Source organism: Artibeus jamaicensis, unplaced genomic scaffold, assembly GCF_021234435.1.
Source record: "Artibeus jamaicensis isolate MK-2021 breed Jamaican fruit bat unplaced genomic scaffold, CSHL_Jam_final contig_457, whole genome shotgun sequence".
In the NCBI taxonomy this organism is placed as follows: Eukaryota; Metazoa; Chordata; class Mammalia; order Chiroptera; family Phyllostomidae; genus Artibeus; species Artibeus jamaicensis.
In genome coordinates this window covers 2,710,945-2,727,690 of record NW_026521840.1, presented here as the reverse complement: position 1 = coordinate 2,727,690, position 16,746 = coordinate 2,710,945, and the positions used below count along the sequence as shown (strand labels likewise).

The 16,746-nt window shown below is 39.5% G+C and overlaps 1 protein-coding gene across 2 annotated transcripts in view; it reads right to left on the bottom strand.

Moving 5' to 3' along the window:
• Nucleotides 1–16,746, bottom strand: part of AR (androgen receptor) — a 256,158-nt gene that overhangs the window by 16,339 nt on the left and 223,073 nt on the right. For both annotated transcript variants that reach the window (XM_053666526.1, XM_053666527.1), the window contains one exon: nucleotides 2,367–2,654. In XM_053666526.1, the coding sequence (XP_053522501.1) occupies nucleotides 2,367–2,654 (288 nt within the window). The remainder of the gene's footprint in view (nucleotides 1–2,366; nucleotides 2,655–16,746) is intronic.

The following is a 16,746-nucleotide window of genomic DNA, read 5'->3' as shown; positions in this document are numbered from 1 at the left end:
AAAATGATTTGTACTACATTATTTTTAAGACCACCAAATTAGAAATCAGAGGGTGTGAGCCCAAGTTTTGGTTCCATTTGTTAAGTAACTAAGTTGAACAACTTGGTTAACCTCTCTGAGCCTAGTCATTTGAAATGGATATAACAGTCCCTATGATTCATAGAATTGTTATGAGGATTAAGTGGAATCATACATAGGACAAGGTTCTGTATCTGATAAAATGGGATAATTTAGGTGTTTGGCAACTGCTCAGAAAGATTAAACTGAATCTCTGTTTCACAAATGATAACCAGCTAAGTAAGTGAGAATTAAAAAAATTTTCTCTTTTTTTAATTGTTATTCTCTTACAGTTATCCCCATTTCTCATCCATTGCTCTCCCCTGTCCTGCCCACCCTCCACTCTCACAGTCAACCCCACCATGGTCCATTACCATGAGTCCTTTAAACATGTTCCTTGACCTTTCTCCTTCTTTTCCCAGTTTTCCTTCTGCCCCATCCCCTCTGATCCCTGTCAGTTTGGTCTTTATTTCCATGTCCCTGGTTTTATTTGCTCTTTTGTTTGTTTTGTTCATTAGATTACACTCTTGTGAGATCATACAGTATTTATCTTTTGCCACCTGGCTTATTTCACATAGCATAATACTCTCTAGTTCCCTCCATGCTGTTGTGAAGGGTAGGTTCCTTCTTTCTTTCTGCTGCATAGTATTCCATTGTGTAAATGTACCATAGTTTTTTATTTTTTTGTATTTTTCCTCCTTGTGTGAACATTCTGTTTTGGCACAGTGCCAAAGTCCTTGAGCCTTCTTCCCAGTGATCTTATTGTCTAGTCAAACTCAGCTTCCAGCTTCCCAAGCTGGGAAGGTGTTAGGGATGGTCTAGTAGCTGCGACTGGGCCTTGTGAGTTGCAAAGACAAAATAGGGGTTTGGTGACTAACATGCAATATCTTCAAATGCAGTTAGTCTGTATTAAGATCCAGGTGATCTTGGGTAAGGCCTTGGCCTCTCACTGTGAAGCCCAGTGTTACAAAACTACAGGACTAAATGCACTATGGATGGAGTGGGATGAGGAAGGGAATCAAGAGGTGGACCTGGGCTAAAGTTTTGGCCCTGCTGTGTACTTGTAGGCCAAGCATATCATTTCTCAGCACTTCAGTGTCTTTTATTTATAAAATGGGTGGTGGAAGGAGGATCCCTACTTTAGGGAATTTTTATGAGGATCAAATTGGGTAATACACTTGAAACTACTCTGTTTTCTATCTATAAATTTCCTGAATGGCAATTATTATTAGGAGGCATGTTGATCTTTCATTCCAAAAAAATTGGATTGGTTGTCGATGTTTCAAAATCCTTGAATCATAGAGTTTTAGGATTAGGAGAACTCTTGCAGAGCTTATGTTTCACTGGTCTCCAAACTGTAATCCTTGGAGTCCTAAGATTCTGCAAGAGTAACTCAAGGCTTCTCTGTGTGTAGTGAGGAAGAGTCATTAGTTTTAAATTAACCGCTCTATTTGCATCTGTGCATGATAATTTCAGAAATAAAAAGTTTGGTTGCTAAAGAAAAGTCTGTGAATACTTGCACAGAGGATGGTTGAGCACTAATATTTTAATAATCAGTCCTGTTCCAATAACAGATGGCCAAGGGAGAAAGTGAGTTCCCCATCACTGGAAGTATTTAAGTGGAAGTTAGACAAAAATTTTGTATTTCTTTGATTACCAAGGAATTCACTGAATATTTCCTCCTTCTATCATTCCTAATGTTTTTAAAAGAGCACTAAAGTTCCTTACAGAAAAGTTTGAAAAACATCAATTTAGTCCAAATCACTCTTCACACATGATCCAGATGGAGAAACTGAGACCCGGAAAGGGAAAGGGCCACAGAATGATTTACAAGCAGAACTAAGACTAGAACCCAAGTGTTCCGACACCCAACCACATGTTCTTTATACATACCATCTCATAAATATTCTCATGATATGGCTCCTAAAGATAATATTGAAGATAGAATATCAGTCAGGCTCAAAATTATCTTTGGGGTGAGCATATGTGTGCATATGGAGAAGAGCATCTTAAGGCATATAAAGGTTATGTCTCTATGATCTATAATTATGGGGAAATTTTCATGCTATGATCGCTGTGTGCTGATATGAGGTATATGGGACACTGTATAATGCTGCTCTACTCACTGATTTCTGAGTTTCCTTATTTTTAAAGTAGGGATTATAGCATTCTCTACTCCCATAGGGTAATGGTGAGAATTGCATGAGTTAATTAGCAGGGAAGGATCAGACATGGTATCTGCCTGGCTCATAGGGACATTCACTAAATATTATTGTCCTTATCCCACACCCCCACTCTGTTTTCCTTACCAGGCAAGGCCTTGGCCCACTTTACCACATGCACAAGCTGCCTTTCACCCAGTTCATTGAGGCTAGACAGCAAGGCTGCGAAGGAGTCGGGCTGGTTGTTGTCATGTCCAGCACACACCACGCCTGGTTCAATGGCTTCCAGGACATTCAGAAAGATAGGCTGACACTCATAGCCTTCAATATGTGACACTGCAAGCTTCTGGGTTGGCTCCTCAGTGGGGCTATTGGCGCTGGAAACTTCCCCTTCCTCCTGTAGTTTCAGATTACCAAGTTTCTTCAGTTTCCGAGCTATTGGGAAGAAATGGAATCTTGGATTTATTATCAGTGGCCAAAACACACAGCACAGCTACCCTGTTAGAAAACCTATCTGAGCTAAGAAAATAAGGGTGTTCATTATTTCTGGTCAGAGATTTTAAACTCCTTAAGGATGAATGCTCAGTATTACCCTGGTTGAATGAATGGCCCATCATCCCAAATCCCTACTAAACTCAAATTTCATGTCTTCCTTTCTACCCAGTTGCCTTGCCAGACAGACCTAGTATATCTTTGGATTAGGCTCTGCATCAATGCAGTCTTCAGTATTCATACCTTGAACCTTCAATTAAATAGTTTACTAATATAGTTACAATTCATTCATTCAACAGATATTCAAAGTTAAGCTTTTTCTTCTGGATGACAAAAAGGACATAGGACCTAACCCTGTCTGGTACAGGAGAAATTACTACCCATCAGCAGTTAAAATGTCAAATGAGTAAATGTTACAACAAAAGTATTAACAAAAAAGACAATAATCTATCTGCAGAGGTGGGGTCAAGAAAGGCTTTATGATAACATCTGATTTGAACCTTGAAAAATAGTGAGGAGTTTACAAGGCAGAGAAGAGTGGAAAAGCATAAACAAAAACACCAAGGAGTGTTTGGGGAAAATAGAGACCAGTGTGGCTGGAGTATATATTGCATGTGTGGAGAGAGAGAGACAGTGGCTTTTTAGGAAGCTGAAAACAAAGATGAGACCTGAGTTTTAAAGAGCATGTATAACATGTTAAGAAGCTTGGGCTTCACCAGGAGAACCCTAGAGACTCCACCCCACCCAATTTACAGGCCCACCTAAGATGCTTTTCCATATGGCTGGTCTTGGCTCCTGCTTCACAACTTAAATCCTCTCAACAAAGCAACAGCTGGCTACAGTAAGCATGAGGCCCAGCACTAGATGCAGCTAGCCTAGATTCACAGCTCAGGTTCACCTGGAAATCTCCAAGCCCAGCACAAGTAACAGCCATTTGAGATTGCTCTGTATCTCAGGCAGGGTGACCCAGAGAAAAACACAGGTGGGGGCTGACCTTGGCCTGCACAACCCAGGAAATCCCAGTGCCGGCACACCCAGTGCATAGCTACAGACCATATCAGAGCACCAAAACCTTGCCCCTGCACAGCTGATCCTCCACAGAGGGCAGATGTTGGTGGTCAGTGGTTATAGCCAATCCTTGCAGCTGAATGGCCTGGGTAAATCCCTCCAGTTAACCTGCCAACATTAACCAAGGCTCAACTACAGGAGGAGGCTGTACTGCTGGACCCTACAGAACACCTATTGCGTTAGGCCACACTACCAAGACACAGAGTCAAAACAGTTCTCCTAATACATAGAAACAAATATTTTCTATGTTTGTTTGTTAAACAAACATTTAACATTTCATATAATGAGGAGGCTGCCAAAATGAGGAGACAAAGAAACATGGCCCAAATGAAAGAATGGATCAAAATTCCAGAAAAAAGAGCTAAGCAAAATGGAGATAAACAATCTATCAGATGCAGAGTTCAAAACACTGGTTATAAGGATGCTCAAGGAAATTAGCAAGGAAGGACCTCAGCAGCATAAAAAAGATCCAATCAGAAATGAAGGAAACACTAATTGAGATAAAGAACAATTTACAGGGAAGCAACAGTAGAGTGAAGCTGAGAATCAAATCAATGATCTGAAACATAAGGAAGCAAAACACAACCAATCAGAACAACAAGAAGAAAAAAGAGTCCAAAAAACAAGGAAATTAAGCAGCCTCTGGGACAATGTCAAGAGGTCCAACATTCAAATCATAGGGGTGCCAGAAGGAGAAAAGGAAAAGCAAGAAATTGCAAATCTATTTGAAAAAAATAATGAAAGAAAACTTTCCTAACTTGGTGAAGGTAATAGACATGCAAGTCCAGAAAGCAAGAGAGTCCCAAACAAGATGGATGCAAAGAGGCCTACTCCAAGACACATCACAATTAAAATGCAAAGTTAAAGATAAAGAATCTTTTTATTTATTTATTTAAAATATATTTTATTGATTATGCCATTACAGTTGTCCCATTTCCCCCCCTTCATTCCCCTCCACCCTGCACACCCCTCCCCCACTATACCTCCCTTTAGTTTATCTCCATGTGTCACAAGTTCTTTAGCTTCTACATTTCCCATACTATTCTTGCCCTCCCCCTGTCTATTTTCTACCTACTGTCTATGCTACTTATTCTCTGTATCTTCTCACCCCTTCTCCTCTTCCCACTCCCCTGTTGCTAACCCTCCATGTGATCTCCATTTCCATGGTTCCATTCCTGATCTAACTGTCCTCTTACTTTGCTTTTGTTTTAGGTGTGGTTGTTAATAACTGAGTTTGCTGTCCTTTCACTGTTCATCTTTTTTATCTTCTTTTTCTTAGGTAAGTCCCTTTCACATTTCATATAATAAGGGCTTGGTGATGATGAACTCCTAGAATTTGACCTTATCTGAGAAGCACTTTATCTGCCCTTCCATTCTAAATGAAAGCTTTGCTGGATAGAGCAATTTTGGATGCAGGTCTTTGGATTTCATGACTTGGAATACTTCTTTCCAGCACCTTCTTGCCTGTAGGGTCTCTTTTGAAAAATTTGCTGACAGTCTGATGGGAACTCCTTTGTAGGTGACTGTCCCCTTATCTCTTGCTGCTTCTAGGATTCTCTCCTTCATTTTAATCTTGGCTGATGTAATGATGATGTGCCTTGGTGTGTTCCTTCTTGGTTCCAACTTCTTTGGGATTATAGGGGTACCAGAAGGGGAAGAGGAAGAGCAACAATTGAAAAACTTATTTGAACAAATAATAAAGGACAACTTCCCCAATCTGGCAAAGGCAATAGACTTCCAGGAAGTCCAGGAAGCTCAGAGAGTCCTAAAGAGAGAATCTTAAAAGCAGCAAGAGAAAAGCAGCAAGTCAACTACAGGGGAGTTCACATTAGACTGTTAGCTGATTTCTCCAAGGAAATTTTGCAGACTAGAAGGGATTGGCAAGAAATATTCAAAGTGATGAAAAGCAGGGACCTAAAGCCAAGATTGTTCTACCTAGAAAAGCTATCATGTGGTATGGAATGGCAGATAAATAGCTTCCCAGACAAGAAAAAAAGTAAGGAGTTTATCACCAAGTCATTATTATATGAAATGTTAAAGGGACTTATTTAAGAAGAAGAGGAAGAGGAGGAGGAAGAAAAAGAAGAAGGTCAAAACTATGGATAATAAAATGGCCAAATACACACACACACACACACACACACACACACACACACACAATTGAATCTAAAATAACAAACTAAGCAAACAAGAAGAACAGACACAGACTCATGGATAGAGAGAGCATTTTGATGATTTCAAGATGGGAGTTAGGTGTGAGGGAATGGATGAAGAGGTGAGGGCATTAAGAAATACAAATAGATCCCAAAGACATATGAAAGAATGCTCAGCATCACTAGCCATCACAGAGATGGAAATGAAAACCACAATGAGATAGCACTTCACACCAGTCAGAATGTCCATCATAAACAAAGCAACAAAAAACAAGTGCTGGTGAGGTTGTGGAGAAAAGCGAACCCTAGTACTTTGTTGGTGGGAATGCAGACTAACGCAGCCACTGTGAAAAACAGTATGGAATTTCCTCAAAAAAGTAAAAATGGAACTGCCTTTTGATCTGGCAATTCCACTGCTGGGATTCTACCATAAGAATCCTGAAGCACCAATTCAAAAGAACCTATGCCCCCCCATCCCATGTTCATAGCAGCATTATTTATAATAGCCAAGTGTTGAAAGCAACCTAAGAACCCATCAGTAAATGAGTGGATAAACAAACTGTGGCTGGTGTCATTCAGTGGGTTGAGAGCTGGCCTGTGAACCACAGTGTTGATGATTCGATTCCCAGTCGGGGCACATGCCTGGGTTGCAGGACAGGTCAGGCCCCCAGTAGGGGGTGTGTGAGAGGCAACCACACATTGATGTTTCCCTCCCTATATTTTTTCACTCCCTTCCCCTCTGTCTAAAACAAATAAATAAAATCTTTTTTAAAAAAGAAAATTTAAAAAAATGATGATACATTTACACAGTGGAATACTATACAGCAGAATGAAAGAAGGAATTCCTACCCCTCTCGACAGCATGGATGGATCTCGAGAGCATTATGCTAAGTGAAGTAAGGCAGGCGGTGAAAGACAAATACCATATGATGTGACCTATAAGTGGAACCAACCTAATTACCAAAACAAACAAGCAAGCAAAATATAACCAGAGACATTGAAAGAAAGAACAAACTGACAGTAACTAGAGGAGAGGGGGAGGTAAGAGGGGGCTAATGGAGAAAAAAGGGGGAAGGGTTCACAAGGAACATATATAAAGGACCCAGGGACAAAGCCAAAGGGTGGTAGGATCAAGGGTGGGCAGTGGGGATGGAGGGTGGGGGAGTGGTGAAGGGAAAATGGAGACAACTGTACTAGGACAATAAAAATGAATTTAAAAAGTACAAATAAGTAGTTACCAAATAGCCATGGTGATGTAAAGTACACTACAGAAAATGGAGTAGCCAAAGAACTTATATGGATGACCCATGGACATGAACAAAAGTGCAGGAACTGCCTGAGGGAGTGGGGGGTTCCGCATAGAGTGGGACAAAGGGGGAAAATCAGGACAACTGTAATAGCATAATCAATAAAGTATAATTAAAAGGGCTCTGGCTGGTGTAGCTCAGTGCATTGAGTGAAGGCTGCAAACCAAAGGGTTGCTGGTTCCATTCCCAGTCAGGGCACATGCCTCAGTTGCAGGCCAGGTCCCCGGTGGGAGCCACATGAGAGGCAACCATGCATTGATGTTTCTCTTTATTTATCTCTTTCTCCTTCCCTTCCCCTCTCTAAAAATAAATAAATAAATAAATAAATAAATAAATAGTCTTTAAAAAGTAAGTTTGGGCTTTACCTTACAGATAATAGGCAAATACAGAACGTTTTAAATCAAGAGAGTGATGTACTTTGTCTATGTCTAGCACATCTAGATTTCTAGGTCAAGAGAATAAAAAGGCACACACAAGTCTAGAAGAACTAGACATATATTTTGAGTCCCTAGGGGTACCAAAACGTATAGTGACTTGGAATTAGTTCTCTCTCCCTCTGTCTATCTCTACACACACACACACACACACACACTCTCTCTCTCTCTCTCTCTCTCTCTCTCTCTCTCTCTCTCTCTGTTATAGCTAAAGCTCTCTGGACATGGAAAGGTTGCTAGGCATTCTTGTTATTTATTAGAGATGATCAAGCAGAGAGTAGATGCACAATGGTTAAGAATTCAAGCTGAAGCATCAGATGGGAATGAGTTTTTAAATGGCCTTGAATGTCTCTTCCCATCTTCAGACTACCAAATTCTATCAGCACATTTTTTTGCAAAAGAAATAGGAATTTTCTGGTGTTGCAGAATTTCCTTCTAAATCTAAAACAGCCTCAGATATTGTCAGACATTACATCCATAGTGAATATACACTGCAACACATATTGATTTTCTTCTTTAGCAAAGGGGTCAAGGGGAAGCTGAAGGGCTGAAATCTCCAATAGTAACAAAGAAATAATAGAATTTTCTTGCCTCTAATATGTCTGTAAAATAGGAACCATGCTAGGAGGCAGCCACTAGAAAGGATGATAAAAATAACATCATTAAAAACAACAATAATCAAAAACTCAAACTTTATAAACCATCCTCCCCCACCCCATGCTCACACACACTCAATTTAAAGGTCCTTGGGCATCCTAATGCTTAATTCCCTGGCATTTATATTGGCACACATATAAATAATCGCGCAGGTCATATCTCTGAGGCCTAGTGTAGCCAGATGCACTGGGGCAGATCATAAACCATTTTATCTCTAATCCCTTTAAAAGAATAACAATACATTCAAAAAGGTATAAAACAAAGAAAGAACTGGATTGCCAAATTTAAATGGATAAATACAACAAAACCTACCGCTGATCTCTTTCTGGATCCTGTGGGAAAAATACTTATCTCAAAATAACTTGCAGGTGTATAACTAGAAAAATAATTCCTTCAATGCAAACTACAATCATAGTGAAACTCAATGCAAGAATGCACCACATGTTTGGATCAACAACTAGGAAAGAGGAGGAAAAAATGGTGGAGTTGGTGGTTGAAGAGGAGCATAGAGTAAACTCGGTAAAATAACAAGAGTCTGGAAAATCAAACCAGAGTGCAAGATGACCTAATGCTGACATGAGTTCTTGTAAGCAGCTTTACAGGCTGTAGTGCCTATTGGATCTGCTGCCCTGGTACTGATTCTAGAAGTAGACCCACTATTCCTGATTATTGGCACTTTCTGGTCTTGAGATAAGGACTTGCCAGACCATTTAGTCCTCTTTAAGCCTGGGAGAGGACTGAGACACAATTAGCCCTTTGCCTGAGAAACAGCAAGAAATAAAGATAACTATTTTTTCAGGGCCTTTTATGTGTCTCACTCTATGAACACGTTACATTATTTAATTCCACATAATCTTCGAAAGTTAAGAACATTTCTAAACCCCCCTTTTTTTGCAAGTAAGTAAACTAAGGTTAACACAGCTAGTAAAAATTTGAACTTCATAATCTGAACCTGGTCTGCTGACTACAACAACCATGTTTTTCCTACTATCATGCTTCCACTCCAAGGTGTCTGAAGTCCTGAACCTAAATGACAGGGTTGAAGAATGGGGTTTGGGTTATGTCTTTCCTGCCTTTCATCCTCACCTTTTACTTCAAAATTCATTAACTAGCATCAAATCTAGAAGCACACAGGCAGGAAGCTATGGGAATACTCTAGTCACGTGTACAAATTAGAAATGGGTTTGGGGCATATAGTGGCCAATATATTCACAACATGACAAAAGAGGAAGGGTCCTTAGAAATCAATTCATACAGGGGGTCACAGCTTCAATATACCTTCAAGATCTGCACAGGTATACAGTGGTGGGTGTGTGTTTGTGAATGATGGGAGCACTTGTGAACTGCAGTGGTTGCCTTATTGCCTTCTTGCTTATGCCACGCGCACACACACACACACACACACACACACACACACACACACACACGCACACCTCTAGAAGGCATTCATATAATACTAAAATATTTTCCTGAAACATATCTGTATTCCAAAGTTGAATTTAGTCCTAGTCACAATTTTGGGACTTTTTTTTGTTGTTTGCCTGTGTTTAAGTTTTAGTTTAGAAATATATTTTATTGCTTATGCTATTACACTTGTCCTATTTTTTTCCTCCTCTTTATCCCCCTCTGCCATGCACCCCCCACATACCACCAACATTTCCCACTCTTAGTTCATGTTCATGGGTTGTACATATAAGTTCTCTGGCTTCTCCATTTTCTATACTATTCTTAACCTCCCCCTCTATTTTGTACCTACAATTTAGGCTTCTTAGTCCCTGTACCTTTTCCACCATTCTCCCCCACCCCCTCCCCACTGATAACCCTCCATATGATCTCCATTTCTGTGATTCTGTTCCTGTTCTAGTTACTTGCTTAGTTTGTTTTTGTATTTAGGTTCAGTTGTCAATCATCGTGACTCTGTTGTCATTTTACTGTTCATAGTTTTGATCTTCTATTTCTTAGATAAGTCCCTTTAACATTTCATATAATAAGGGCTTGGTGATGATATACTCCTTTAACTTGACCATATCTGGGGAGCACTTTATCTGCCCTTCCATTCTAAATGATAGCTTTGCTGGATAGAGTCATCTTGGATGTAGGTCCTTGCCTTGTATGACTTTGAATATGTCTTCCCAGCCCCTTTTTGCCTGCAAGGTTTCTTATCAGTTCCTATAAGCTGATAGGCTTATAGGAACTCCTTTGTAGTTAACTGTCTCTTTTCCTCTTGCTGCTTTTAAGTTTCTCTCCTTATCTTTAATTTTGGGGGATGTAATTATGATGTGCCTTGGTGTGTGCTTCCTTGGGTCTGGCTTCTTTTGGACTCTCTGAGCTTCCTGGATTTCCTGGAAGTCTATTGCCTTTGCCAGATTGGGGAAGGTGTCCTTTATTATTTGTTCAAATAAGTTTTCCACTTGTTGTTTTTCCTCTTCCCCTTCTGGTACCCCTATAATTCAGATGTTTGAACGTTTAAAGATGTCCTGGAGGTTCCTAAGCCTCTCCTCATTTTTAAAAATTCTTGTTCCTTCATTCTTTTCTGTTTGGTGTTTTTTTTTCTTCCTTCTGGTCCACTTGATTGATTTGATCCCAGTTTTCTTCCTATTGCTATCGGTTCCCTGTACATTTTCCCTTATTTCCCTTAGCCTAGCCTTTATTTTTAAATATAATTTGTTTAAACATGAATGTTTCTTCAACTCCTTGGTTGTAGGACCTCCATGCAGTTTGATTTTCTGTCAGTTCTGGTTGTTTTTTTGTTTCGTTTTTTAATTTTTTGTTGTCCTTCTTTTGGTTGTGTGAGGAGGCACAGTGTATCTACCTATGCCTCCATCTTGGCCAGAAGTCCCCACCACTTTTTCTTTATTGTGAATAATATTTTAGAATGTTGATGTCATCATCACACTTTGTTTCCTTAAGTTCAGTGCATTTTTCGCTATGCTTGCATTGAGTCTTGGAAAGTCCTTCAGGTGGTGTAGAATCTTTCTTGTACTTTCAGAGGCCATCATAGTGTCCATAGTCCTTGTTGATATACTCATTAATTAAGTAATAATATTATCCCCACTTTTCACATAAGGAAATATATATATATATATATATATATATATATATATATGGAAGATATATAGATATAGATATAGATATATATATCTGTATATCTATCTATATCTATATTTCCAAATATATGTATATATATGTATATATATATATATATATATTTGGAAATTAAGAGCAAAAGAAGGAAAGAGATGGTACTGAGGTCATGCAGTGAGCTTCCCTGGATCCTAATCCAGTGTTCTTCTGACCTTCTAAGCATGAATTATAGAGTGATATGCCCTGACTCTAATTCTCATGGGTGGAAAGATAGCTGGTATGATTTAAACCAGAACCATATGCTGACTTTTCCCAGGCCAAAATTCACTTGCAGATTTCTGTTTGTCCAGCACAGTTGTCATTTAGAAAATTGACACAGGCTGCTCCTAGGCAGGACTTCAATTACTTTTACTTTCCCCAGCCCACTCCATGTTCACTAGGCAGTTTTACTCATTTACATATCTGCCCAACTACTAAAGATATTCAGTTCATGAACCCTAGATGTAAGCATTATAATATATAAGCACCTGCACACATACTCACATACATTCACATAATTACAGCCTAGTTTGTTTTCAGAAAGTTTTTGCAGGCCTGCACCATATATACTTTTATGTTTATGTAATATTTAGAATTACGCTCATGATCTCAATTCAGTTTTATAGGCAGCTATGTCCAGAAGAAACTCTGTTACTATATTTCATTTCATAATTTTTACTTTTTCCTTCTCTTCTCTACTCTATCTGGTTCTCTATTAATCTTGCTCTCCCCCTTTTCCCATGCCTGAGTTAGGTCACCTCCAAGCCATTCACTGTCTACTCTTTAGAAATGGATGCAAAAAAAAAAAAAAAGAAATGGATGCAGAGTGGAGAAACCATTTTGAGAGCTATCTGCCAGGCATTCTCTCTTATATAGTTCTCCAAAGTATTTTAAGAACTATGTTGGGTCACCCCCTTTTTACAAATAAGGAAACTAGATCTCAGAGAAGCTAAGCAAAGGGCTCAGAGTTATTAACCTAGTTAAATAACAGAGCTAGGGTGTGAATCCAAGACCTTCTGACTCCAAATTATCTTGCCCTAAACCAAACTTCTATAAGGAAACTGTGTTAGTTGTCTATTGCTGACTGAGAAGTCACCACAAATTTAGCAGCTTCAAACAGTACCCATTTATCAGCTCATAGTTCTGTAAGTCAAAAGTTTGATCTCAGCTCAGTATCTCCAAGGGTGAAATCAAAATATTGCCCAGGCTGCATTCTAATCTGGAGCTCAGTGCCCTCTTCCAAGCTCATGTGATTATGGCAAGGTTCAGTTTCTTGTATCTGTAGGATTAAGGATCTTGTTTCCTTCTGGCTTTCAGTCAGAAGTTGCTCCCAGCTACTCAAGGTTGCCCTCATTTCTTGCCACGTGGAATCCTATCTTCTAAGCCAACAACAGAAAATCTTCCTTATGTTAAATCCCCCTGACTCCATGAATATCTTTCCAGAAATATCCCAGTTCCTTTGAAAGGTTCATGTGATTAGGTCAGGCCTATGAAGGATAAGAACGCTTAATATTCAACTGAATTGCGGCCTTAATCACAACTTTCCAATTCTTTCACAACAGCACCTAGATTAGCATTTGACTAAGTGACTGAAAGAAGGTATCTGCACACCAGGGGGATGGGAAACTTTGGGGCCATCTTAGAAATCTACCTACCACAGAAAGTGATTCTTTTGAGTTCCAGATGAGGAAGATGAACATCCTCGACCTTAGAGTGAGAGATTCAAACTTTCTAAGACATTGGAAACTTCACTTCACCTTGCCTCTCTCCTGAACATGGATGAGAAAACCTCTATCCTGAGGTGGCAAGAAATGGGGCTACTACAGAGCCTAAAAGTCACAGTGGCTATAAAAGCTACAGATTAATAACATGTATTTCTCCTTAAGGATGTATGATGAATCCAAATTTGAAAAATATTTCTCTAGTGCTGTAGAGGCAGCCCTCACTGGGATCTAATGTCCCCAGGCTGAAAAGTGAGTTCTCTATAGGATCCAAGCATCATGTCAGGTGCTTCAGTCCCCTAAAGAGCCAGTAGGAACAGGGAAGTACCTTGACAGTGGCCCTTTCTCATCACTGCTCTGATGTGAGATTGAAAGACAGGGAAGAGATGCAAACTAACCCACACACTATTAGAATTATCTACCTTTACCATCTTCTTTTCCTGGCCTCACCACTCAGTTTAAGTAAACTAATGGGTCTCTGCCATAACACAGGGGCCAGTAGGCCTGTACATCACATGAAAAAGTTAGATCTGACTCTGGGGCTCAGGTGCAGGAGGGGTGTGGGGCTGGCCTTAATAGAAGAAAACAAGGTCTTGGGCATTGAGTAACAGCTAAGAATAGCAAGCCTCATTGTCCAGCATTTGAAGTCGTCTAGTGACATGCTGGCCTTTGCCGCAGAGAGAGAACAGAGGATCCCCCAGTAGAACGAATGGAATCTGATTTCATTTATGTTCAGTACAATTACCCTGGTCAGGCAGAGAGGCCAGAGCACCTGGTGCCATTTGAGCTACGGTGGCCACAGGAATAACACATTACCTCGGTCTGGGAGGCAAGCACATGACACATAGGTCTGGGAGAGGAGAATGTGAAAATACCAGCCAAATTCTCATTAGCACTATGCATAGAAAGGGAATTATTTCATGTTGGTGGATTTTCCCCACAGTCTCTGAACATATTGGTCTTGCTTGTAATGAGTTTGTTTAGGTCCACAAGTCACCACCTCACTAAGATCTGAGTTACCAGTGGTACAGTCAAGGTGACAGAACATACTTCACTAATTGTACCACCATCAATTACTCTGTGTGCCCCTCTGCCTTTTAGAAAAACTCATAAATTCATCTGTGTAAAATTCTTTGGCTGCTTTTTTTCTTTCCCAATAGCATGAGTAGGGCATTGCAAATGGGATAGCTGCCCCAGAGACAAGTTTAGATTCACAACACTACTTCATAGAACTTCCCGTGATGATGGAAATGTTCTATATCTGTGCTATCCTATGCAGTAGCCTCTAGCCACATGTGGCCTTTGAGTATTTGAAATGCAGCTAGTGACACTAAGGAATTATAATTTTATTTAGTTATAATTAATTTAAATTTAAATAGCCACATGTGGTTAGTGGCTACTGTGTTGGACACTGCAAATATAGAAGAAGTGAGGCAATTACTAAGAGAAACTAAAGATCAGTTAGTAAAAAACAGACCTGATGTAATATAGCAACCTCACTCTCTCCTGCCTCAGCCTCCCTATCTGTGACTGGAAAGATTGGATTAATGTCAAAAATCCCAAAATTGTGTCCAGCCAAGACAAAGGCATAGGTAGATATACTTTGCCTCCTCACACAACCAAAAGAATAACAACGACAAATTTAAAAAAGAATAACCAGAACTGCCAGAGAAGTGAACTGTATGGAAGTGCAACAACCAAGGAGTTAAAGAAGCAACATTCATTCAGACTACACCAAAACACCATGCCCTGACAAATACCTAAGGTTCCACCTCTTACAATGTAACAGGAACACTGAGACAAAAAAAAAGTATATAGCCCAAGTGAAATAACATATTAAATCTCCAAAAATAGAACTAAGTGATGAAGAGATAGCCAACCTATCAGATGCAGGCTTCAGAACACTGGTAACTAGGGTGTGCTCACAGAAATGGTTGAGTATGGTTGCAAAATAGAGGGAAAAGTGAAGGCTATGCAAAGTGAAATAAAGAAAAATAGGGAGCCAACAGTGAAGGGAGAAAACTGGGACTCAAATCAAATCAACAATTTGGAGCAGAAGGAAGAAATAAACTTTCAACTAGAACAGAATGAAGACCCAAGAATTCAAGAAAATGAGGAGAGGCTTAGAAACCTGTGGGACAACTCTAATCATTCCAACATCTGAATCATAGTGGTGCCAGAATTTGAGGAGGAAAGCAAGAAATTGAAAACTTATTTGAACAAATAATAAAGGAGAATTTCCCTAATCTGGCAAAAGAAATAGGTGTCCAGGAAGTCCAGGAAGTTCAGAGTCCCAAAGAAGCTGGACCCAAGGAAGCACACACCAGGGCACATCATAATTACATCCTCCAAGATTAAAGATAAGGAGAGAAACTTAAAAGCAGCAAGAGGAAAAGAGACAGTTAACTACAAAGGAGTTCCTATAAGCTGATAAGAAACCTTGCAGGCAAAAAGGGGCTGGAAAGACATATTCAAAGTCATACAAGGCAAGGACCTACATCCAAGATGACTCTATCCAGCAAAGCTATCATTTAGAATGGAAGAGCAGATAAAGTGCTCCCCAGATATGGTCAAGTTAAAGGAGTATATCATCACCAAGCCCTTATTATATGAAATGTTAAAGGGACTTATCTAAGAAATAGAAGATCAAAACTATGAACAGTAAAATGACAAGAGTCACAATGATTGACAACTGAACCTAAATACAAAAACAAACTAAGCAAGTAACTAGAACAGGAACAGAATCACAGAAATGGAGATCATATGGAGGGTTATCAGTGGGGAGGGGGTGGGGGAGAATGGTGGAAAAGGTACAGGGACTAAGAAGCCTAAATTGTAGGTACAAAATAGAGGGGGAGGTTAAGAATAGTATAGAAAATGGAGAAGCCAAAGAACTTATATGTACATCCCATGGACATGAACTAAGGCAGGTGGGGGTGGGAATTCGCGTTGGTGCAGGGTAGAGGGGAGTAAAGGGGGGAAATGGGACAACTGTAATAGCATAATCAATAAAATATACTTTAGAAATAAATAAATTTAAAAAAGAAAAGGTGGTGGTATTCAATATTATTAGATGTATGACCTTGAACATAACCTTTGATTTCTCATAATTTCTTTGATTTCTTCTCTGTATAATGGTGACAATCTGACCCAACTACTGCATAGGACTATTATTGGAAGGAAATTAGATGATTTCAGTTAAAGTGATGTGAATTCTGTAAAAGTGCATGCCAGTGGGAAGGTTGTGATATTTTCCAAGAATGAATTTCTAGCTAGAAAGCATTCTGAAAAATTGCCTAAGCTGTTCTGAACCAAAGGTAGAAGGACAAACTGAGAGGTTTCGGAATCCAAAGATGATAATAATATCTACTTCACAGAGTCTTGTAACTTTCCCTAAGATAATATGTTATGTACTTAACACAGAAGAAATTCTTCAGGTCAATAAATGATGTCTTTTACTCTTGCTAGTTGCTAGGCTCTACATTGCTCTACTTCATCCTTTTATCTCAAGCAGGTAAACCTGTTTATGAAAAATTTAACTGATAAAACATATTATTTCCACAGGAGTTTAA